General features: G+C 49.4%; 1 protein-coding gene across 3 annotated transcripts in view; it reads right to left on the reverse strand.

The window, feature by feature from the left end:
• Positions 1-24,716, reverse strand: part of CDH23 (cadherin related 23) — a 212,794-nt gene that overhangs the window by 97,801 nt on the left and 90,277 nt on the right. For all 3 annotated transcript variants that reach the window (XR_007507256.1, XM_049810212.1, XM_049810211.1), the window contains exons 7-9: positions 19,144-19,338; positions 15,993-16,121; positions 8,856-8,934 (exon numbers count right to left, since the gene is read on the reverse strand). Coding sequence is in view for 2 of the 3 variants with exons in the window: in XM_049810212.1 (XP_049666169.1) it covers positions 8,856-8,934; positions 15,993-16,121; positions 19,144-19,338 (403 nt within the window). In the remaining variant the exon portion in view is untranslated. The remainder of the gene's footprint in view (positions 1-8,855; positions 8,935-15,992; positions 16,122-19,143; positions 19,339-24,716) is intronic.

Genomic DNA, 24,716 nt, shown 5'->3' on the forward strand with positions numbered 1-24,716 from the left:
ACCCTCGCATTCTCTCTCACGAGCAGCACTCACGCCATGGCACACACAACCTTCTGCTCCACGCCAGGCAGGCAATGAAACGATCGCTCCCTTGGCTCAGGAGTTACCAGCTGCTGGACGTGTCCCTGCTTGAGCCATCTACTGCCTAGCCTGAAGTCTGAACCACCAAAGCATGTCTAGACGGAGACCGAGGACTTCATTTCCATGCCTCTGGTTTGAGAAGGAAGCCCAGGACCATGCTCTGGTTTCTGCTAAACAGAGGCTTACACGTCCTCCACCTCCTTCCCCATCCGGACAAAGACGTGGCACGTTCACAGAGAACCAGGCGATCCAGCTCCATTGCACGGAGCAGGCGAAGCTAAGGAATAAATGGGTCTTTCATCAGCAAAGGAGGAGCTCTGCTTTCAAATGCTGGGAAAGCAAAGATGGCTTTAAGAAAAGCAGGGCAGGGAGCAGAAAGTAAACATAAGGCTGCCTAGGAGGTAGCATCCACCCCAGAGGGACATCCCGTAGGAAGGCAGGCTCCGCTTCGACCTCATTGCTACCACTGCAAGCCCGTGGAGCTGGGCACAACACAAGGCAGGGGACAGCAGGAGAGACCGGGAGAGAGACCCAGGGTAGGAATCAGAGATGGGGCAGAACTTAAATGATGGGAAGGGAAAGGCTGAGCAGCAAAAGGGAGCACAGAGAGAAGGAAAGCAAAACACACAATGTTTTTAAATACTCACAAAGGGAAAGGAAAGGTAAGAACAAAAAAAAAAACCAAAAAAACCAACTTTGGGACAGCAATATGAATGCATTTCTGGCAAACTCGTTGCTCTCACCTGGCAAGGAACAGGCTTGCTCGGGACATACAAGCCCAGCTTCTTGTTATGACATGGGTAAAAGGAGAAGGAAAACTTTCCCATCTCGCTGTCCATGTGGGGGTACAGGGACAGCAGCAGCTCCTACACCCACCACAGCTGGGCAGGGAACCGGGGAGGCAGGAACCAATGTGGCGCTGGGTTGGGAGCAACAGGATGGATGGCAGTAGCCCATTCGCAGTGTTTTTCCAGGCTCATTGAGGAACGGATGGTGGCATAGGCATAATTTTGGAGAAACACTGCTATAACGAGGGGTTTTATAGATGAGGGCCATAATGTTTAATTGCCCTCAGCCAACACTCTTACAGTTTAAAAAGGCCATTAAAAATACTGGCTCAAACCCAGGGAAGAAAAAAAGAAAAAGAAAAAGAAAAAGAAAAAGAGAAAAAAATATAAAAAGAAAAAGATAAAAAGAAGAAAAGAGAAAAAGAAAAAAAGAAAAAGATAAAGAAAAAAGAGAAAAAGAAAAAAAGAGAAGAGAAAAAAAAAAGACATTGCTGTCTCCTCCTTCTTCCCTACCTCTTTGGTCTTTGAGCATTGTTCAAAACCCTAGGAGAAAGACATGCAGCTATTGCCCAGCTCTAGCGAAGAGCTACCTGTCAGCCAGAGGAAGCCGATTTCCCCGCGCAGAAGAATTTTCCCACCCCCCTCTACACAAAGGGCCGTTTGTATCAGGGAGCTGCAGCCTCAAAAAGCACAGGGCTTGCTGAGCCGCTGAACTTGGAGCGGATGACTTTCATGAGATGTGAAAGGGGAACCCATCACACACCTTGTGCTGGATAATTTATTAATCAAAATGTGCTCCGTCAGGACTCCTCGGCACTGAAATAGATGCTGTTGGATGTGGTTCATAGAGTCAGCAACAGACACAGTTATCATCGTATAAATAGTCCATCAGCTGCCGTGACCACCTCGCTGCTCTTCACCTTGAGTTTTTGCCCCCGTGCGATATGCAGGGAAGCACGCCAGGGCAGATACTTTGCCCCACGCTTAAATTCAAAGGGAACAAGTTATTTCCAAAGGAAAAGGGGTTATCACAACCTGAGCAATATTTCTTCATTCTGCATGAAATCAAGATGCTCTAAAAACCGGTGCCCGTTTCTCCCGCTCTGGACTTTGGTTTGCTCTTCTTCCCACAAGACGCAGCTCTCTCTGGGACGACCGATTCAAACCCAAAGCTGCGTGCCGGCACTCCTCCGCACACGCCTGCTCTGCAAACAGGCATTTTTAGTATCTTCCCCAAAAGATTTAATTGCCCGTTCTAGCACAACTGGCAGAATTTCTGATCTTGCAGAGCCACAAAAGAAGCTTGGATTAAATGCTCGCACGGTTCCCTTTTTTAGAACTGAACGTACAGTACGAGAAAATAAAAGGAGAGATTTATCACCTGAGGTGCAATCCCCCTCCCAAAGTCCCCGGGAGCTGCGGCCGGGTACCAGAGAGGAGAACAGATCCCGCAGAGTTTAAAGGTTCCTGCTCTGAGTGTAATTCACCACGTGAAAGGATGCTGAGTCTTGGACCACAACCACCGTTCCCCCACGCCATCTAAAATATGCTCAGCGGCTCAAAGGGAAGGCAAATCATCAGCACCGCCTGGCTCGGTTGTTTTCCTCCCAGCCTTTCTTCTTTCCATGAATCTAACCCTAAAAACCTGCTGCAGGAGAGCAGCCAACAGCTGGATGGTGAGTCAAGACAGCAGAGCAACGCAGGGAAAACCACCCTAAATGTTTATTTCACTCATTTCTGTAAACGCAACACTTTAACCCGCCACCCGAGCTCGCAGAGGATCTTGTCCTAATAAACAGGGCGCAGAAGACGGCGTGCGTTCCCGGAGAGAACGGGCTGGTCGGGGCTGCCAGGCACCGCCACCTCGGGGCAGCGGTTGCAGAACACGCTCTCAGCCCGCAGCCCAAGAATGCCTACACATAATAAAACTGGCGCTTTCTTAACGGCCACTGTGCCGGGGCTGGATTGAGAGACCCACAAATCACCTCTTCTGCCTCTCCCACAGCAGTAGGCAGACTCATCAGGAGAACATGAAAGGAGTACGCTGTAATATGCCCGGTAACAAGTCTGAATCAGCTTTTTAACATAAACACCACATCTCCAGGCTCAACACCTTTCAGAAAAACTTCCATTAAAAACCAGCTCAGAAACAGTTGTTTTCTCTAGCCCCAGCACGAACAGAGACAGCGCAGGTTCATCCTTCTCCAGCGGTTGCCAACATCTTGAATACACATTAAATCCCAGGAAGTTAAGTAGGAAGTCCCAGAAATTAAACAAAAAATATGCTTTTGTTTTGTATTTACACATAAACGGGAATGTATAGTTTTAATTACCGAAGACCATTTGCTGGGGGACCGCCTGCCATGCGAAGCATTATCCCAACCGTATCTCTTTCTAGTGATTTCTGGATTGCCAGGGAGCCAAAGCAAGATGCCAACGTGACGACGAAGCATCATTAGCAGCGGGGAGGAAGACGAGGAGCAACGGAGCCAAGAAAAGAGGGGCTGTGGCCGCAGCCACCATCTCTTCTTTGTGCTGTCTCATCCCCTTGCATTGGCAGGGTGGAAAAACAGCCTTTGATGAATAACTCGGCGTGAGGCACTTTTCCACCCATCAGCGTGTCCTCCTACAGAAATGTTCTGCTATGATGACTGCCTTTAAATCACACTGGAAGGCCCTCCCAGCAGGTGTAATTTATGAGGACTTTAACACCCTAGTAGTTCACCGAATGATCTGAATGTGGGAAAAAGCTGGCGCAATGTAGGCCAACTGGCAACGGGAATATTAAAATTAGTAGGTCCTATTTCCAAGGATTCTCCCTGGTGTCCGGTTTAAGGGACTCAGGGAAGCGGTTTGCTTTGCCCTCCCTTCTTTGTTAAGTCAGCTCAAAATACGAAGGGAGGTGTCAGCAGCTGAAGGCTGGGAGACCTCTTTGGCCACTTAACTTTACCTCAAGGGTTAATGCTGCACTTTCAAAAGAAAGGCAACGAGGGACTCCAGATCTGTTAAGACCATGTAAAACATGTTCTGAGAGCTGCTGCGCTGATTTTTTACAAATATATATATATATATGAGATATTTTATTCCTTAGCAGGAAAACCAGAAGAAAGACAGAGAACAATTCTTTTCAGACACGCTTCCTTCTTGCTTTTGTAACTCACAATTCTATCACATTGTGCAAATAACGATTTTTAATTCATGCTTCCCTTGGGATGCACCAGCTTTAGGAAGCGAGTGCTTTGCCAGAAACTGCATCAGTGTCCTAAAACAATCAACTTTGGGGGAAAAAAAAAATTAAAAATGCCCTAAGGGTTTGTGAAGAGCCCTAAGGAGCAGCTCACCGACCGAAAGCCCCGTGCTCCCTCCCCTCTGTCCTACAGGGCTTTCCAAGGCCCGGGAAGGACGTAGGGATTGCCCTTGTGCAATCTCCCATTGCCCATCCATCACGGCACCTGAAAAGTGTCAGGCAGGCAGAGCGAGCCCCGGGACCCCTTTCCTCCGGTTTAACCCTTCGATGCCTGCCCGAGCAACACAGGTCACCTTCACATCTTCATGCCAGGAGACGTGAAGTCTCCTGACTGTCCTGGAAATAAATGAAACCCAAAGTTTACAGCTAGCGAGAAGAGCACGAGACTGCAGTCATACAATATGTTTTTCTAACAAGAGCTTGCAGGCCAAAGTCCCCTCCTGCTTATTAATTCAATTGCTGTTTAATTCACAATAAAAAGCCTTCTCTTAAAGAGCCAAAGGATTCCCCGTGCCCCGGGCGACGTGCAGCAGCAGCAAACGTGAAAACACACTGCCGTCTGCAGGCCTGATCCTGCCGGGAGCGCCGGGACTCTCCAGTTTCCACCGGGAAAATCAATCTCTGTTAGACCAGAGAGTTCCCCTAAATGAAAAGCCTTATCTAGAACAGGTCGTGTTATACAACAAGTCACTCGCTTTGCCTGGGAAATGAAAGATGATGAGGCAGAGTCCCCAGCACAGAGGCTATCTCCATAAATCTGCCAAAAAGGAACTGTGGATTACTTTGCTGGATTAATTATCTGTCCTTCAAACAGAGTCCTGACCTCAACGGCTGAGCATCTCCAACCTGTCAAACCAGGGAGGGAGGGCTTTTGCAGGGCACTGGCCGCGAGCTGCCTGCACCCTCCTTTTCGCCTGGGAAAAGCAGCAAAAACACCCGTGGGAGCGACGGGAGCTCCAGCAACAACCAGCCTGTCAGCACGAGGGGCTTGAATTGCGAGGTCTCAATGTGGATTTCTTTTTCAAATGGCCTTTTTTGCAAGGCGGTGATGCCACTCCTTGCAAAGCACGGGGTGAAAAAGCGCGTGTTTTCATGGGGTTAAAACACTCGGATTGGAAAGAAGGGGGAGAAACAGCTGAGTGGCTTTTCCCTGTAGGATATGGAACTGATTCCCAGTGCAGGCAGCAGGCAGGCAGCAGGCAGGCAGGCTCGTCTGCCCTGACAGGACAACTAGCCAAAGCCATGACACAGCTAGATCAGCGCTCCTCCGTCATTTCAGGCTTAACAGCTTTGTAAGCTGGCGGCGTAAAGTTAGATCTTAAGTCTTATTTTATGTGGTTATGGTTAATCTTTTAGTTTTATTGTTTTCCTGTCAGGGGAGGACCTTGCGCTGGAGATAGCTGTATAAATAAGAGCTGCTGCAGTATATCCCGAAGCACAGCTACCCGAGGGATGGAGCTGAATAGGAGACCGGCAATTCCAAATTAATTTTTATACCCCACCTCCAAATCATACCAATGCTTTAGATATTAATACCGAAGGAATGATAAACAGCTAGGTTGATTTTCAGCTCTCTCGCTGCTCTATATTCAACCCCAGCTGGTAAAATCAGACCAGCCACATGCGAGCCCTGTACCTGAAGACCTAGGAGAGCTGGGAAGAGGCATCATCCATCCCTGCCGTGAAATGGGAACAGCATCACTTCCACCTCCCCTCGTGCAAGTGAGCTGAAGAGCCAGGTATAATTACTCCCTCCACCAGCCATTTTCACTTTTGCTTACGGTTGGTTTCTAATTTAATTTGCTTCCCCATTCGCATATGTTAGGCTGGTTTTTCTTGCAAAATTGCCATAAAAATTTATCAGCTCAGGCACAAAATCTGCTCGCTGACCTTTAACATTGTGATTGAGGATAATGACAAATTAATTAGGCTTTACCTGCCTGCCAAAAAAAAAATCGCTCACCTTGGGTGAGCAGGATTTTGGAGGCACGTGAACTGCTGGTTCCTGTGTCTGGACTCTCAGACATCAGAAGGTAACATCATCTTTCAAAAGCCAGAAGCAAATCATGGAAAGTATAAAAGAATGCCTTAAGAGTGGGGGAGGTACTCACACCCTTACTGACTTCAGAAAAAAAATTTTTTGCCCCATGACCACGTTTTCTTTAAAATTTGCCCTCAGCCACGCACCTCGGCCGCAGTCTGGCAGCCGAACGGAGATAGTGAACTCTGGCTCTGTCAACAAACTCAATTCAAAGTGGAAGCGGAGCATCCTGAATCCCTGAATCCTTCAGGGATTTCGGAAACCTCTGCCTTAAGCCGAAGGTAGGGTGAGGGTGGGGAGGAGGCAGGAGGCGATAGCGGGTGTCTGGGGGTCATCCCTCAGTCCGTCCACCACGGGCTGATCCTTCCCAGCACCACCGCTCTGCAAGACGCTGGTGCCGACAGGAGAAGGTCTCCTGGCCAGTTATGAAAATGCTCTACAATTCTCGTGTTTGGGGAAGAAAAAAAAAAAAAAAAAAAAAAAAAAAAGCAGTTTAATAACTCTTTGATGTATTCTGTCTGATTCTCCGATATGAGAGCTGCCACCCACCAGGTGGGACCAGGGGCAGGGATTAAGTTCTTGGCATATGCAAGCAGATGCGAGGCTGTTTGCAGTGATGTGCCTGCCTGTCACTCCGCGTCCCGCTGCCACCAGGCTCCGGGAGCACGCCTGGCTCCCTTCCACCATCCCTGACAGCTACCCTGGCACTGAGCGAGGGACGCTCGCAAAGGAACGTCGTGGCTATTTCGCAGGAAAACCAAAGATAGACAAGGAAATGAGGGCGTGCGTGAACATTCCAGGTAAAAAATCCAGGTTTTCTTGCTTCAGTAGAGCAGCCGTGACTGTCCGATGAGCAGAAAGCCTGATGTGACCATGAGCGGATGGGTGCATTTAGCAAATTAACCCTCTATAGATTGCACGGTTGTTTCTGTAGGTTTAAGCCATCAAACAAAGGCTCTTGGAAACCCAGAGCTGTTTGTATTGCACCGGCGCTGACAAGGGAAAATTAGATCCCTACAGTATAACCCATACTGAGTCAGAAAAAGGCTCTGTGGCCAACAGCAAGTGCCCAAAGGAGGGTGAATAGCCAGGACAAGGGTGATTTCCCAGCTGCTGACCATCTTCAGGCTTTAGCCGGGTGAGGTTTCTGTAAGCTGAAGGCTTTCACCAACCTCACAGTAGTTCAGCAGCCTCTGCAAAATTAGTTTGAGGTTTTCAGTCCAGTCTCCAGAGAAAAAGGGCCCGTATCAGTCAAAAGAAAGTCCTGACTGCACTTTGGCCAGTTGACACACGCAATCTGGGGGAACCTCTCATTTAATTAATGCTGGGGGAACATTAGAAGAAATTGCAGAGGGAAATAGAGGAATAAATAATCCTTGCATCTTCAAAGGCAGACTGACCTGGATACTTGCAGTCGGGATCAGTGGACTTGAAAGTCAGGGTGAAATCACCTTGACCCTAAAGATTGATTAAAAGAGCATTTGAAATGGCTGGGCTTTAAGGAAGAGAAACTGGGAAATTATTTCCGCACGTGTAGCTTGAAGGAGCTGCCAGCCAGTACCCAAAGCATGTGGCACAGTGAGGAGAGGAGGCACTGCTGCCATTTCTTGCTGTGAAGATTCCCCCCAAAAGCAATGCCAGAAAAAGGGTTACAAACCCAGTCCCACCAAGCTGCTCCCTCGCTCCTTGGTTAACCCGAGTAATCCAACTGTCTCCAGGGCGCAGCCCCACAAAATCAGCGTCTGAGTGCAGCCCAGCGAGCATCAAAGTCTGCCTTGGATATGGCATGGGTTCGCTGATCTCAAGGCATCTTCAATGACACCGGTCCAGCTCCAAAAACTGGTCTTTCCAAAATGCAGCTGTATTTTATCTGGAAATGCCTGCCCAGACTGCCCTGCCCCTGGTTCTTTTGCCACCAGAAGAGGTCCCCAAGCTATGCACCCAAGGGAGCCAAGCATTACCCAGCGAGGGATCCACGGGTCACCGGCTACATCGGTTTCAGCAAGCTACCCACACCTACTGGGAAAGGTTCCCCAGGCTTCAGAGCCAGTCCGTGAAGGCAGGATTAATCCACGTGGCTCTCAGAAGGCAGAAACCCTCCACCACTCTAATTAAGGTTCATTCTCTAGCCCTGCACCCTCGCGGGTCCAGCCCACTGCCTCCCAGCTTGCGAAGCTCCGGCAGCGCTTTGGGAGGGCAGCCCCCAGCATGGAGGTTTTTGGGAAATGCCACGGAAACCACCAGGAGCTGTTCAGCCCGTAATCAGTCCCATTCTCTCCCTAAACAATAACCACTGCACCGCCAGCAAGAGTTTTACAGCCGGCTCTTTGCAGGTCTCCTCCATGGCGTTGCATGAAGCGGAGCTGTTTGCGGCTCGTCGTTAGGACTGAAAAGTTTCGCTATGAGATATTGTCAGATTTGTTAGAAATAATGTCCGCTGCTCGAGGAAAAGGAGATGCCACGAATGATGCGCTCCAACAGCGCCGAAAACAAAGAAAGCTTTTCAGAGGGGTAAAAGCTTTCAGTCGTAACAGTAGGCTACAGTAATTACTGACACTGGATCAAATGAGTGAGCAGTACAGTCAAGGAGAAACTTGGCCAAATATGATTTCCCAGGCACGGGATGTACAAAGACTTATTGCAGGGCTAACTCCTCCATCCCTGCTGAGCTCCCCACCACATCCCCGCCGAGACTTACCCGAGACGATGGTGTAGCCGATGCCCCGGGGACGGCCCTTGTCCTGATCGATCGCCGTTATCATCCGCACGGTGGTACCCTGGGGAGGGAGAGAAGACAATGCGTTACAGCCACCCCGGCTGAGTGCTGCTGGGGCTCCCGGGGCACCGTGCCAAGGCACTGCACCTCTTACCATGGGCCACGTGCTTAGGAAAACCTGTGCGAGGACAAGGCATGTCATGGAAAAGTCCCATCACCTGCTTCTTGGGGCAGTTCGAGGCTCACCACTCATCAATCCTGTGCAAGCTGCAAAACTCTGCTAACCCAGGATGTAGCTAGCGATGCTGAGGGCATGACCAGGAGAACACGTCCTCTAACTGAACCACCGAGCAGACCGAGCCTGACTGTGCGGTAGGTTTTTACGGGGACAAGTGTCCGTAGGGACTGGAGAGAGCAACCACCAGACTCATTCCCCGCGTTGCTCATCCCCTGCCCAGAGGAGGAAGATTGGAAGGAAAGTCAGTGCGGTAAGCACAGCTATCGGTGCTCGAGGAAGAAGATGAAGAAGGAGGAACTGAAGGTGCAGCATTGGCAAAGCCAGGACATGCCTCCTCGCAGCAATACAGCTGCACAGGCTCTGGCTGACAGGCAAAAGGATACGCTCCTCCGCCACAGAGATTTTCACTCTGCAGTCCCTCGAGAACCAAAGGCAACAATTCCCTCTCACCATGACCTTCCGCACTGGTCACTAGACTGGTTTTATCTACCGCTGGCTTCCTGGTTTCAACTGGTCCTCTTCTCCCCCTGCATTCTTCCAAATGAGGCACCCCAGGTGATGAGGGATGCTCGTGCTGGCCATCGGCATCCAGCTGCATCACTAAGTGAGCTGCAGAGATTTTAATTGAAACCTTTAAGGAGGAGGAGGGATGGACAGATGCTGAGAACAGAGGATTGCCCACAGGCAGGAGCTTCTGCAACTTCCAGCTCACCCACCTCATCCTCCATCCTGCAGGACAGACCTGTTTCCTGTAGCCCAGCAGAAAGGTCCACGAGGCCAAGAGACCCCCAAACCAACAAAGAACATAAAAGTGATACAAAATTCTTGTTTAGTTCTTTAAATAAAAACATCATGTGCTTATGTCAACTCCATAAGCTGTACTTCCCCCGCCGCACTGCAGTGAGCCCATGTGAATACAAACACATGCACACGCACATAATTAATGTAGTGTGAAAAAATTTACAACTCAGCTGTTCTTGTTTTCATTGGATTATTAATAGTGGGAAAAGAAGCAATTTTTTTTTTTTTTGCCCTCAAAGGAAATGTCAACAGAAGCGTTTGCATATCTAACGAGGGAGCAGCATTGCGTTTGCCCTGCAATCCATCAGTTGAAGGCCAAAGGGAAAGCTGCTGCAGAAACATCACCAGTGGAAAAGCAGGGACTTGCTGTCTTCCCCGTCTTTCAGAGCCACGTCTCTGCGGGCTCGATGGAGATGCTTTGGCGCTGCTGGCCATAAAGAAGGCTCCTGGGGCCAGGCAGACTGCCCATTCCCTGATCTCCGAGGGCATTTCAATGGACTCCTTAAGTAAATCCACGTTATTAACCGAGAACATTAGCCATAAATCCCAGGTCACTGGCCTTTGGGCAGCACTCGGCTGGTGAGGCTCAGGAGCCGCCGGAGAGCCTCTAAATCACCGACAATAACTGTGCCTCCCAAAGGAGCAGGCACAGATAAAAAGCACAAGAAAAGTGGGAAAGGAGCAGGTGGGAAAGCAGAACAAGGGATGCAGAAAGGAGGGCAAGGCAAAGTGGAGGGGAAAAAAAAAAAAAAAAAAGGGAGAGGCATGCAATCCAGCATGCTCTCCCCCAGCATACTCTGCTTTAATCTGCCGTCCCCGAAGGGCAGGCGTGAGTCCCGCTCCGCTCCCTGGCAAAACGAGAGCTCCCCTGTGGCAGGGGCGGTGGGTGAAGGCACTTGGTCCATCTGACAGCTCGCTCATCGCCTGTCAAAAAGCGAGGGAGCGGCGCAGAATGATAAGTGTCGCCTGCCGTGCGGCACATTTCAAAGGGAAGGCAGCTGTGGGAGAAGGCAGGGCTCCCGCGATGGCCGAGGAATAGCAATCGGCCCGCCGAGGCTGCGGCCGCTTTATCTGCGGGAAAGGTCCCTCCCGTAGGAGCCAAGGGGAAGGGCTGCCGGGAGAGATAAAAGGATGAGCGCAGATGTTGCAGCAGGGAAAGTTGGGGAGGGGAGGAGGGGAAATCTTGTTCGGATATCTCAGCAGCACGTGCCATACAGACGTCCATAGGAAAGAAATTATCCAGACATCTGATCTCAAGAACGAGGGCTGCTAGAGAGCACCCTAAGGTTCACCCGATCCTCGGCAAGCCTGTGATAATGGCTTCCACGCACGCTGCTGGTTTTTGAGATTGGGTCTCGCCCTGTTCTCCCTGCAGCCCCGTGTGCCGTCTCCTTCTCCACAAGCCCTTTCATCAGCCCCTCCTGGGGATGAGCCACACCTCACCGGTGACCGACAAATGCATGCCGGAGCGGAGCTGAGCTCCCTACCGTTCGTGGATGCCGTCTCCTGGAACCACAACAAGGGCACGGACATGGGCGCCTCTTCACGCCCTGCCTGGTTTCCCTTCTTCCTACCAGCTCCTTAACAAGAGTCTTCCAATATCCGCAAGACTGGCAGATCCCAGCTCCTGGGAACGGATGATCCCTCCCCGAACATCCACACAATGTTTAGGATCGATCTTGATCCTTCTAGGGAAGAGGCTGAACAAGTGCCACAGGACAGGCACAATGTTTATCCATGTTCTGGTGGCAATTATTGGTTTTGTAGTGAGTGACAAGTGATGAAGACAGCCTCAGAGCATGATTGCTCAGCACGGTCAACAAGAAGGAGTATTCCCATTCAGCATGTGTTGGAGTGAGATGATGTGATGCAAAACAAGACACTACACACAGGCTGTACTCATCTGTTAGTACCTACGATGATCATGAAGCGCCTTGTCCACCATAGCAGCAGAGATAACTAACCAGAGCAGAGAGACTAGAAATGGGAAAACACCCCAGACTGAAACAAGCCCTCGAGCATGGCCATACCACGATGGCAAAGATAGACCTCGCGCCAACCACATCTCAACAATTTCCAATTTCTCTTCCAAAATCCTATCAAACCACAACACTATTCCTTTCCCTATCTAGGTCTTCGCATGGCAAGGACAGGAGATGCTGTGCCCTGGATCCCTGAGACAGCCAACTACACCCCTAAATCAGAAGGGATCCTCCAGCTGACTCTTGCCAAACACATCTAGGAAGGCTTCCACTTACTCCTGGAAACTCCAAGTTGACTTCCAGCACCAACAGCTCTGCCCAGGGCTCACCCCACGTATTTGCGGCATGAACCTGTGGCTCTTAGAAACTCCCAAATATTCCCGAAGTTTCTTAAAACAAGTAACAACTTGCCTACCTCCCGCAGACAACGGTGGCTGCAAGGAAAGGACTCGGCTGGTGGGAATAGACCAAAGCAGCAGAACAGAATAACTTTCTCCCTCTAGGGAAGGAGGAAGAAGGTTTAGAAAAGTAATAATCTGGAAAAGCCTATGCTTAAAAAAAGGCAAAGAAAATAAAGAATGGCACATTATCCAAACAAAATCTGAGGGTTTTTTGAAGAGGGGCAGGGGTAAATCAATCCTTTTTTAATAAAATCCTGAGCTTTTAATAAAGTGTTCACACTGATGGGCTGGAAATATTGTAAGAAAGAATTAACTCAGAGCTATGAAGACTCTAGGGCAAAAATAGCACTGATTCTACATTATTTCTTCAAGCCAAGGAGTTTTTGAGGAGGAGGGGGATGGCGCTGAAGAATTAAAACTGTTTTAATGATATTTGACACGTACCTGTACCATGCTATTGCAACGGAATACAACTGCTAGTCTTGGGACCAAGAGCAAGCGGGGTTTGCCCCCCCCTCTTCCTTCACGTGGCTCCCTGTGGGATAAAGCACGCTTTCACGGGCCTCAGCTTGTCTCTCAGCGAGCAGATTCCTCCTCTTTCATCCCCAAACTGAAGCTGCGATGCTGTCTGGACTATGCACCAGCTGAGGTCCAAAAGCAGGGGCTCATCACACCAACAGCATCTCTGCAAGGGGAAACGGCCCCTCTCCTCCAGCCCCTGTTAACTTGCCTGGAAAACATCGACGATGCTATCCAGTCTACAGACGCTGTGAGGACGAACACCCAAAAAGACCCAGAGGATGAAAAATACAACGGCACCAAGCTTTACCACAGCTGCAAGCAGCTTTGGTGCACTCGGGTGCCCTGGGAGAGATGTCTGAGGCATGCTGGGACGATAAACAGCGTCAAGAAAGAAGATACAACACCTCCAGGGACAGCAAAGTCCCCGCTGCATCCTCTTCTTTTGCCTGATAAGAAATTTCTTTCTTCTCAGTGTCTGAATAAGCATGTGCCCAAAACTCTTCTAAATCGTGCTACCAGATCCCAGCCTGAGAAAAATAAGAGCTACAACAGCACTCCTCTCCCCTCTCGCACCCCTCCACCCCTTTTTTTTCTTCTTCTCTTACAGGATTAGGGACTTGAAAGGCAAAGCACAGCCCAGCGTTGCAGGAGGAGGAGGAGGGGGGAGCGCTTCAGAGAGCTGCCACGGCAAAAAAAATCCTATTTCTCACTTCTTAATTCCAGTCAATTCCAGTCAAAGGGCTGATAGAGATCTGTTTGCGGTAATTTGCTGCAGTTTATCCACTCTTTTCACCTTCTATCGGCTCTTCACTGACGGGCTGGCTGACATGCTGTTACTCGAGTGAGGAAATTAAAATTTGATGCAATAATCCCAAATAAGAAGGATTTTATTAGGTAATGTATACACTTTAGATGAGGTATTCTTCCCTGATACATTGATAGAGGAACACAGACATGCTGTGCACCACAGATAAAAAGAGAGGCAAGAGAGACGGAGAGTGGGCGCATGGAGCAGCAGCAAGTCTCTGCTCTGTAGGTTTGGGGCTGGGATGTCTCGAGCACATTTTGACCTGCTGAGCCCAACGGCAGGGCAAACGTCGCCCACAAACGCACTACGGCCCGTTGGCTTGACTTGGAAGCCTGGTTTTGGACAGGAGTTGGCCAAACCCAGACTCCTCACTCAAATTTGCCATTAACTTTTTGGTAACCAAGCCATTCTGCAGCGTGACAGTTTCCACTCTGCCCGTGCGACCGGCTCCCTCAGGTGGTAGGGCAGAGCTGATGAGACTTCCCATGGAAGGATGAAAAGGCACGTGTTAAATGTTAAACCCCAGGCTTGCCATAGCAAGCCACATCCTTGTTTCAGCCAGCAGTGGAGATTTCTCCCGGGAAGGATGGGACTTTGGGTCCAAACCAGAAAGTAGTACCCCTCAAAAGTACTGCCCACGTTCAGCAGTTGTCATCTTCACTGTGTCTCTGGTGGCACCTATCCATCTTGGATATCTCAATTCCTTTGGAGACGTTACATGGGGCTAAGAGAAATTACAATCTCTAAACCCGTCAGAAAACTGCTGACAGTTTGGTGAGCGCTCCTTCGTTCATTCCCTATGTCAGGTTACACAGCGATTATTTGCTGCTTTGCCTACTGCAAACAGTGTACGTTCTGGGAATAACCGTGATGCACATCAGTGTATCAACACAAAGAGATTGTTGAGCTCCACCCTTAATATATATCATTAATTCGAGAGAGATCCCCAGATCCCCTTTGCTGGATACCAGGTCACTCCATGAAGGTGATGCAGTCTATAATTTTTGATACTCATGGGACTTCCATTTCTGTAATTTCATCTAAGGCTCTTTTTCCGCCAGTTAAGAGTGATCTAAGTTGCATTTTTTTTCTTCCCTGCAGCTCATGCTGCCCACCACAGAAATACTCCTTAATCTCAACAGCATTGAAATGCATTGAAACTTTCACTTCATGAAAGTAATTCACGAAGCCATTTTTTGGCCATCTTCAGGCCGGCAGACAGGTAATGTGCTGTCTGATGGCGGGATTTGTGACAGTAGGACTCAGCCCTATTGATCCAGCACTCTCCCTGCCGTCAGAGCCAGCGCTTTGCTCCAAAGTGAAGAAAAAGGCATAAACTGAAGTGAGCTGGAGTTCCCTCTACCACTGCATGAACTGAGCCATCAGGGATTTCGGATCCAGTGCCCCAGAGACGTTACAGGATGCACGTGTACTACAGATGCCTACGCCGCACCACAATTTTAGGACAGAAGGTTTTTCCGTCCATATATAAAAATATTTGCCCGATAGGCAAAGCGATGGGATGCACAGCTGTGCCTTGGGAAGGTGGATGCCACCGAGTCGGGCTGGTGCTTGGGCTTGGAGGTCCTGGGCACCCTTGCTGGGAGCAGAGCTAACAGCTCCCAAAGCCGAATCTGCCCGCCACACTCCCTGTCTTCTGCTATGAGGGGGGGAAAAAAAAAGCCCTGCTGCATTTAGAGATCGGGAGACATTTTCCACAAACAGCGAGTTTGCTGACAAACCGAGTTTCAGAAGAACTAAAATGATTGGATCAATTTGGCAAAACCTGGGGGGAAAATGCTCGAAGTGCTGAAATGGCTGATGATTCTGGCATTTTCAAAACTGCCTCGTTTCAGGAATGTTTACATTTTTCTTCAACTTTTCTATTAGAAGTGGCATGCATATACACTGTGGGGAGGAAATGGAGTGACTGTGTGCTAAGAACAACAGAAAGCCTTTTTAAAAGAAAAATGCTTAGGAAAAGATTTGAGTTGGGTTTCAGGCTTCCCAAACCTCCTTGCTTAGGCTGTCTTTTTTAAAAAGGGCAAAATGTTTTTTAGCTGACTTGAAACATGTTGTTTCAGAAAGAGAAAGGCTTGCCTCTCTTTGGATGCCATTTGGATCTCACGATTCGGAGCGTTTGCACGTTAGCATGGAAACAGGGCTCCGCTTTGCACCCAAGCCGCAACCATCAGGGCAGAGCAATGCAAATGGGTGGAAGGAAGGACGAATATCTCTGCAAAGAGGTTTTCCTCCAGCTCTTTTGGGATACCTTGTGCTTTCTGTCCCAAACCTTGCTCCATCCTCCCTTGGCCCCCCCCATGCAACACCATGGTCACGCACGTCAGAGCGAAGAGCAGCCCTTACCGGAGGCGAGTTCTCGTAGATGTTTGTGCTGTAGGGCAGGTTGATGAAGATGGGGTCCATGTCCTGCACGTCTGTGATGGTGATTGCCAGGTTGGCCAGAGTGGACAGCGGCTTGTTTTTATCTTGGTCCTTGAAAAAACAAGAGTGGGAGGGGGGGGGGGGGAAGAGAAAGAATTTCTATCAGAAAAATAGAATTATTCAACAGTATGAAGTCTCTCACAGTTGTAGTTGGGTCAAAAATTCTAAATAGTCTGGGTAATCATCTCGTTTTCAAGCTACCTGCTGGAATTATTGTCCACTATACCTCCCTCTAAGCCGAAATACAATACACATATCATTCCAGCGTTAGCCCTTTAAAATAAAGCAATCACCACTTTAGTTTTCATCACATTTTGGGTGGAAAAGAAACAACGCTGTTCAGCATACACTTCAAAATATAAATTCCCTCCTAATGTAGATACACCCTAGGGCACCCCCGCACCGGGAGACCCAGGTCTGCTTTCGAGCAGACTTTCATACCAGCACATCACAGCCGAGCATCTCATACCCCCCAGCGCTGATGCCTCCGCACAGCTTGGGCCCTGTCGACTGGAACACGACGAAGCCCGCCAGCTCCCTCGCGTTTCTGCTGCTCTTCGTAACCCCGCGGGCTGCGTTGCAGTCGCAGCTTTATTCTTTTCTGCGTTTGCTGCTCCGAGCTTTGGCGGAGGGTACGTACGCCAAGGGCTGCTTCTGGTTTCGTAGGGTGCCTCAGCTCTCGCACAGAAAGCGGAGCGGAAACCTGAACCGCAGGATACATCCTCGCAGTGGCAACCTCCTTTTTTTCTACTGGGCTAATGGTTTTGGCTCCAATAGACTGCAAATCTCTCCCTCCTGCCTTGCATGGGGACTGGCAGGATCCGATGCTCCGAGCAGGAGCATCATCTCCCTTACAGCCCATCACAATCCATCCGGATGGAGCCGCAAGCACTTTCCCAGAGCAAGACCCTTCTCCAGCAGCCAACGCAACAGCGGTACGTGCTGCCACCTGTTTTCTTGCTGGACCCTCATCCCAAGGGTGCTCAAAAGTGACCCCAATGCCCACAGCCCTTTGCTAGAAGGAGCAGATAACACACGAAGGGAAGGAAATAAATCTCTCCTTACCCCCTAATCAAGCACTGTGGTGAAAGGCGACCATTAGAGGTTACCGCACACTTCTGCAAAATGGCTCTGAACAGCGGCAAGGACTGATTGCCAGAAGATTAATGTTAATTTAAACCGTATTCAACAACGCAGCTTGTACATTATCCTCTTAACCTGCAGGCCTCAGCGTTTATGGCCTGGATGGATGCTTGTTTCTGACTCGCACTCTGCTGTTAGCGTTATCAGGTTGAAGTCTTTCGTTTCTTCAGATAATGTTTTTTTCCCCTCCCCTTCACCTCTTAAATTTTGGTTAAAGTATTACAGACAGCACTAAAAAAGCAAGCGCACTGCAAGTTTCCTCACCCACTGTCTCTCATAGTGCCCTTTCCAGTCTCTCTCTGCCCTTGCTGCCTACACCCCTGGGATCAAACGGCTCCTGCCTTGAATCACAGCTCCATGGCTCTTCTTGCAGCCCCTGCAGCCACCCCGAATTCCCCATCACCCCAGTTCCCACTCTGGACCATGCAAACTCTTCATCAGGCAGGCAAGAGACTGCATTTGCTCTTCCAGCTCCTGCTATCCTGGTGCAACTCTCATCCTTCTTCCCGGGCTGAGCTTTGCCCTGGGTTTCTCATTGCCCTTCTGCTAGAAATTACCAGCGACTGAGCTGAGGAATTGTTCCCACAGCTGCAATCAAGCCCAGTTCAGAGACTTAATATTTAAGTCTTTGAACTCCCTGAGCTGGAAATCACTAGAAGGCAGGAGCGTATTAGGTAGCAAGTACCAGAGATGCCCCCATTTGATCTTTGCTGGTAACTGCACTGGGGATACAGGGCTAGATGGAGCTGGATGGACCAAGGTGACAGCCTCGTGTCCTTGAGAAAACCAGAATCTGCCATGTAGAAGGAAGGTATGTGGCCATCAGGGCTTGTGTTTGGTCCCATGTTTTGTAACCCACCGGATAGTTCAATAGCACATCCCGGGAAAGCATGTTGGCGACAGAGACCGATAAGGAAACAAACAACGGGAAAGGCCTCTTATCACTGGAGCATTTAAAATCAAATGAGGTACGTTTCAGGAAAAATAAGCTCCTGGGGAAAATTCCACAGCCTCAAACACGTAGGGATTGGGCTGAAATATTGAGCTGTTTGCCTGTGGCCCTGCGAATGCCCAGCCTCCGTGGCCGTGGAGAGCAAAGCAGCCCTGCGCAGCCCTCCACATCCTCGTGACATTTGTGGTTCGGCATCAAGGCAATGATCTTGATTGAATCACATGCTTCAAGAGCTCTAGCCAGCTGCCTGGAGCAGTCAGGAAGGCTTTTCACCCCCCTTTCCTGAATGCAGAGTTGGTCAGATGTATCGTAGGGCTGAATGTCACCTTCCTCTGTTGCATCTGAGAAGGGAAAGGAGCCATCATCCAGAGCTCCTGCTTGCGCAGCGCTCCTCACTCACAGGCTCCCCATCGAGCTCTGGCTAGATTTGACACCAAGAAAGAAGTTTCCCATTCAGGTGGGGCATGAATTTGCCATGGCGGCCACCTGGACATACATCTCCCAGGGGTCCTCTCCCAGTACGGTGGTATTGGCTGTAATTAGGACCTTGGTTTCTCCTCTGTCCGCTAAAATTTTAACTCTTGATGCCTGAACTCGGAGTGAGGCGCAGCAGGTTTAATACAGGTAAATCCGCTCGTAATAAGCCACGATGCACGAGGGACGAGACCGGAGGATTTAATGGTCTGTATGCCCTGTGCTGGCTTTCTTCACCAAGGGAGCTGCTCGCCTTTCCACAGGAGGCCCCGACACGTGTGAGATGCTGTTGGAGAGGTGCAGCCGTGCGCCGCGAGCTGCACAGCGGTGAAACCAAACTACCCAGGCACCACGTTGCTATAACACCTTCCTAAGTGGAAAATGCTGGATGAGCCCGAGAAGATGCCAGAGTAAGGCAATAAAACAAGTAAGCAACAGCTCCTTCCCCATTGCAGTCCCTCCAGAAAACACCTCCTCCTCTGCAGCAGCTGGGGTAAGACTCACCGTCGCGTTGACCTGGAGCTGGTACGCTTGAGTTACTTCGTAGTCCAGCTCCCGTATCACCGACACGATGCCACGGCCGCTGTCGATGGCAAAAAAATTGGAAGGAGGCTGGAAGGAGTAAAGCACGCTGCCTCCTGCTCCCTGGTCCGGATCTGTGGCATTCACTATGAAAATCGGAGTGCCCACTGGCGTATTCTGGAAATACAATAAAAAAATAATATGTCGGTAAAACTGTGCACCAGCCTGTTTTCCCATCAAACGCACATCAGCAATTTCCTTTGCCCACCAGAAGGAATATCGAGAGACCCAAGAACTTCAGTACTATATTTTCAGGACGTTTATAAGTTATACAGCTGTTTTCTTTATTACAGTATTGCAGCAGCTATAATAGTTGTTACACACTTATAATAATAGTTATACAGCTGTGGTCAAGATGGCACTCTATCACAAACCCTTATTTTCCCAGACATCACAACTTTCCAGAAAAATTACTCTCTTTGCTGAAACTTGTTTTCTGCCCAAAGGCACTTTTATTTTCAACGCTGATTCCCTCTCCATTTTCACCATAAGACATTAAATACGAGAGCCTCAAAAAAACCCGCAATAAATGCAACACAGAACTTTACGTAAAATTCAAAGTTATAGTTTCCACAGCAACTAGAACCTGGCCCGATTAACGCAGGCATTAACAGTTAAATCGTCATAAATCTGGAACTAATCTACATGCATAAAATATGGAGCTGAGTGCACAAAATCAGCAATGGCAAATGCAGTTTGGCACTTCTTATTGTTTAACTTCACAGCAGGGAGAACAATTATCCATTTTTGGTGGAACAGCTGCATGTTCCTATGCAAATCTTAAATGCATATTCTTGTCTCTCTAAAGGCAGAAGCACAGACAGCAAGCAAAAAGGCTTTGCTAGAGACACAGGCTGCAGGTACGCACAGATCACGACCGCTTGGGCAAGTCCATACGTTTGTAACACGTTCACAGCCACCTTAAGGGTTGACAAAGAGCTAAAACTTGAAAGGGAGACAGCAAAGGTCGGAAGCGAGATGTGACAGCAGCTGGTTATGGCCAGTTGGGATAATACGGATTATTTCTGCAAACCTCTTCCCAAGCCTCTGCGTTTTATTGTTAACTTCATTCGTATTAAATTATTTATCCTCAGCTCATAGAGAAGTATCGTGAAGTGCTGAGAAGGTGGAAAGGAGACTTGAGAAGAGGCAGAACTTAGAAGATGGGGCACTGCTTCCAAGAGGAGCTCCTCCTGCAAGTCCTTGGCCAAAGCTGAGCAACGAACCGAGCCATTTTCAGGTTTTTTTGGGCAACCACAAAGCTTGCAGTGAACCACAGCCAGGGCTTCAGCAAGGATGGCCCAGCCCACCACCTCCACTAGAAAGCACGAGAAACCAGGGCTTCACGCTTGGAGATCCGATTTAACTGGTTTAATACCAGGTGATGGCACTAGAAAAGAACCAAAGCATCTGAATTTCCCCCGGTGAGGCTCAGGCCAGCAGAAAGTTGCCTTCAAAGCAGGTGGGCAGGATTTGCTGCGAGCTTGGTCAGGCAAAGCTGGGAACCCAGGGCATGTCCCACAACTCGCATCCAGCCGCAGGGCATTGCAGGGATGCTCCGACATCTAAGCTTGCCTCGGCCTCCGGCAAAACTCCACTTTCCTTACTTCAGTGTCACTTCTGCCGAGCTGTGAGAGGTTGCAGTTCCCACCTAGGCTTTTCATTTGCTTTCTTTTTTTTTCCCCACTCTAAATCAAGCTGCTAAAGAAAGCCTCCCAGGGCATGGCCTGAGGATTATTTTTTAAAGCACCTTCAAGTTTTTTTTGTGATAAGCAATCGTAAAAGCATAAAAGATATAGCTAGAAGGGACCTCCAAAGAGAAACCTGTCCCCATGTTACACCTAAATCATTGCCATCCTTAAAGCCTTCTAGTGATGGAGACACCACATCCTCCCCAGCCCATTTGTCCCAGCAGTTTACTATCCTTTGCCTTACAACTGCTCCTTTCCTGGCACGCTTAACCCAGATCTGCCCTGATGCAATGTAAGCCCTTGACTTTGTGCCATGCACACAGCACATAATCCTGGCTTGTGCATTTAGACTGTTCAGGAACCGGGACTTTGTCAGCTCGGGAAGCATGTTGAGGCGGAGAATCCATTCACGGAGGGGCTATGGTGGGTGTTTGCTTTCTGGGCGCTCCCAAGACACCTTCTCAGACAGGACTAGAGCATCTCCCCATCCTTCTTTGGGCTACCTGCCTCCCCCAAGCCATCATCGGGTGGGAGCAGCCGCCGAGCATCCCGCAGCCCTCCCCTCGCTGCTGCCAGGGCACGGCTTCGACCGCCACGGTCCACATGCTCCAACAACTGCCTTCTCACATTCCTCTCCCAGAGCCACCAGGGTATCAATGTCAGGATGAAGAGCATTACAAATTAACCATTAATAGGGGGAGGAGGGGAAAGGCAGCAAAAGAGTAGATGCGGGGCTGCACCGATGAGGTCTGGGGTATATTGTCCCCAGGAATAATAATATTCATAAGGATAAATCTGGACTTGATGAATATGTTTCCTCTTCTGTTTAAGTGCCCTAGCCACTCCTTTTAACATGCAAATCCGCTCTGGTCACCCGTGATTATGGGGCTGTGCGGCCGGCTGTGAAAGAGGAGAGCTTGATTTCCCCGGCATTGTATTTCATACAATAGCCCAAAAGCAGGCTTTGAAGAGAGTTCATCTCCTCGTCCTTCCAAAGGAGAAGCTGCCTGGAGAGACACTGAGGTCACCAGCTTTGGTGCTGTCAGCTCCAGCCCCTGCAGACGCTGCCTGCGCTCCAACTTGGCGATTACCGTATTTTTATCCTTATTTTACAGCTTCGCTGACCAGATCCCTTCATTGGCCGGGATAGCAAAAGCCATACAAGCCGGGTATCAGCTCTGGCCAAAGATCTGGCTGGTCCTGGGAAACAGTCACGGGCATCTACACCAAAGCATCCGAGGGGCCAGGAGGGACCCCAGGGCAGGAGCTCAGCAGGGGGCAGCGGGCACCTGGAACCACAAGGGTGGGTGCACCAGCAAAGTACAGCGTAGGTGAATTTAAGAGGGGAGCAGAAGGGCTCCCGGGCAATAGGAGGAGCATTACAGGAGCTTGAAGCAGAACAGCGCGGTCGCAGAGGGAGAAATTGCTGGTACTGCCCACAGCGCACGGGTCAGTGGGAAAATTTCACTACCAAACGCACGCCCTCATTCCCAACAACACACAGGTCAAAGGATACAGACCTATGAGAAGTGCTTTGGGTAATGCATCTTTTTTCCCCGGCTCAAATTCAAGCCAAAAAAAACCCCCCTCTGGCAAGGCAAAACCAGCTGTGAGATGCAGACATCCCATACCAACAGTCTTCCAGGAAAAAAGGCCTCATTTTCAGTGTTCATGCCCAGGCAGGACACAGTCAGGACTCAGAGGAATTTCAGACCATCTGCCTTAAAAAGCGTAAGTATGTCTTTAAAATCCTCTTGCCATTTTTGGGTCAAACAGGCTCAAGATATTCCTCAGCGGGGGGCCGACGTCTTTATTTCTCAAAAGATGCGGCCCATCATCTAAACAATGGAGCAAAACATCTGTATAAACAGAACTCGCTTGGGTTTGTGTTTGATGGTAAATAACAGGCAGAGGGCACATCCCAGGGAGATGCCAGGCCAGCTCAAGAGAGATCATGTTTCTGCATTTTCAGCATTTGGCCCATTTATAGGACTCTTCTGCCGGTCCCTCGCGGCTGTTCTTCCTTAGCAAAGATTAATTGTGGTTACGCTTAGTTCACCGACAGGCAAAAATAGCAAATTCTATCTTTTCTGTCTAGGAAAAAAGAAACACAGACAGATGACAGCCTACAGGTGCTTGTGACAAACAGGTGAGTTTTCTACACGAGTCACCAAATTTTGTCATTTTTAAAGCTTTCGAGTTTCTCCAGCAAGCCAGCGACGAAGCTTCACTCACTATAGAAAAAAGAACTGGTGACAAAACTGTGTCATATCATTAAATCTTTGTTACAATGCCAGCAGATGCGAGATAAAAATAAACATGCAGACAAATGCCTCCTGTGGAGGAGAAGGAGGGCAAAAGGGAGCGGGACCCGCTCCGGACCTGTCTCCAACTCCCCATCCTTCATCCAACAGCTCGGCAGGAGCAGCTCCAGGAGTTAAAGGGCTCCGGTTACCCAGCTGCAATACCGCTGAGCTCCATGGGCCATAGATGCCAGGGTGCAAGGTAGCGAGGCCATCCCTCATTTTGCAATAAATTAATAAGAATGGTTCAAACTGCTGTAAAAATCTTATACAAAGAAGCTCGGTGGGTCCTTTTTGCTGGAAGGAAATACTGAATGGAAACAGCATGTGTTATACGTGGCTACTCAAAGCACCGGGAAGACCAAACCAAAAGCAGCGAGGTACAAGAAATGGCTACTCCATTTCAGTATATCACCAATAGCAAGGACAGACTTGGATTAAAATAAGGAATGAACAACCGTAAAATCCCTATCCAAACACGAAGGGACCTTGCCGCACAAGGCAGAGGCAAAGGAGAGACCGAAACCTTGCCCCTCTCACGCCAACACAGCAGTACAACAAGGCAATATGCGTGTTTGAGTGACCAGAAAGAAGTTGTGTTTCCACCCAAAAGCGCTCATGGGTACGGACCAAGTGTGACCTGCTGCAGCAAACACCTCCCCTGGCTTGGGCTGTCACCTCCCACGCAACCCTCCAGCACGAATGACCAGACACAGACATGTCCTAGGTTAACCCTGGAACGTTGGCAGCTAGGGAACCAAACCTTTATACGATATTCTCTGCAAAAGCGCACCTAAGGCTGAAGAAAAGGTTATCAGAAAGGGGCCTTTTTTAAATATTTACACCTCGGTCTCTGGCCACACCTACAATCTTTAATATCTTATTATGAATCCTGCTATAAAATGCATTAGTAATAAAATTTCTGATGGCTGCTGCTCCAACGCAAGGCGGCAACACAAGGCGGATCACGACCCGGAGGAGATGCAGCCTCCGGAGGTGCGACATACCCTACCAGGCAGGTTACATGGCCGGAGCTGAACACGGTGGGTGCTGGGCAGGACTCCCTAAAAACGTCAGAGCACAGTCTCCTCTTGTCTGCCACCAAATGTTCCCCGAGGGCTGCAGAGCCAGCTCTGCTGGGGTGCGGGCTGGCGTTGGAGCAGCACTGGGGACCAAAGTAGTGGCAGGACCCTACCGGCAAAGCAAGGACCGGAGATGGGTTGGGTGAGGAACTCCCGAGGAAAAAACTCCCAAATCAAGGAAAACTTTAGGGTGGACAATTTTTAAGGCATACGTAAAGCTACGTGAACGAGCTCTTCTTTCAGACAGGGCTAAAAAGAAAAGGCTCTTTGCAGAAAAGCCAGTATCCGCGCCATTTCACCGGGCCCAGGGCGCCTGGTCCCAGCGCGTATAAAACCCTCTGGCTGTCAGACAGCCGCTCACCCTGCTAACGGAGCAGATTTGCACAGCGCCTTTGAGAGCTTTCCACCATAGCAAAACC

Source organism: Accipiter gentilis, chromosome 9, assembly GCF_929443795.1.
Source record: "Accipiter gentilis chromosome 9, bAccGen1.1, whole genome shotgun sequence".
Taxonomy (NCBI): Eukaryota; Metazoa; Chordata; class Aves; order Accipitriformes; family Accipitridae; genus Astur; species Astur gentilis.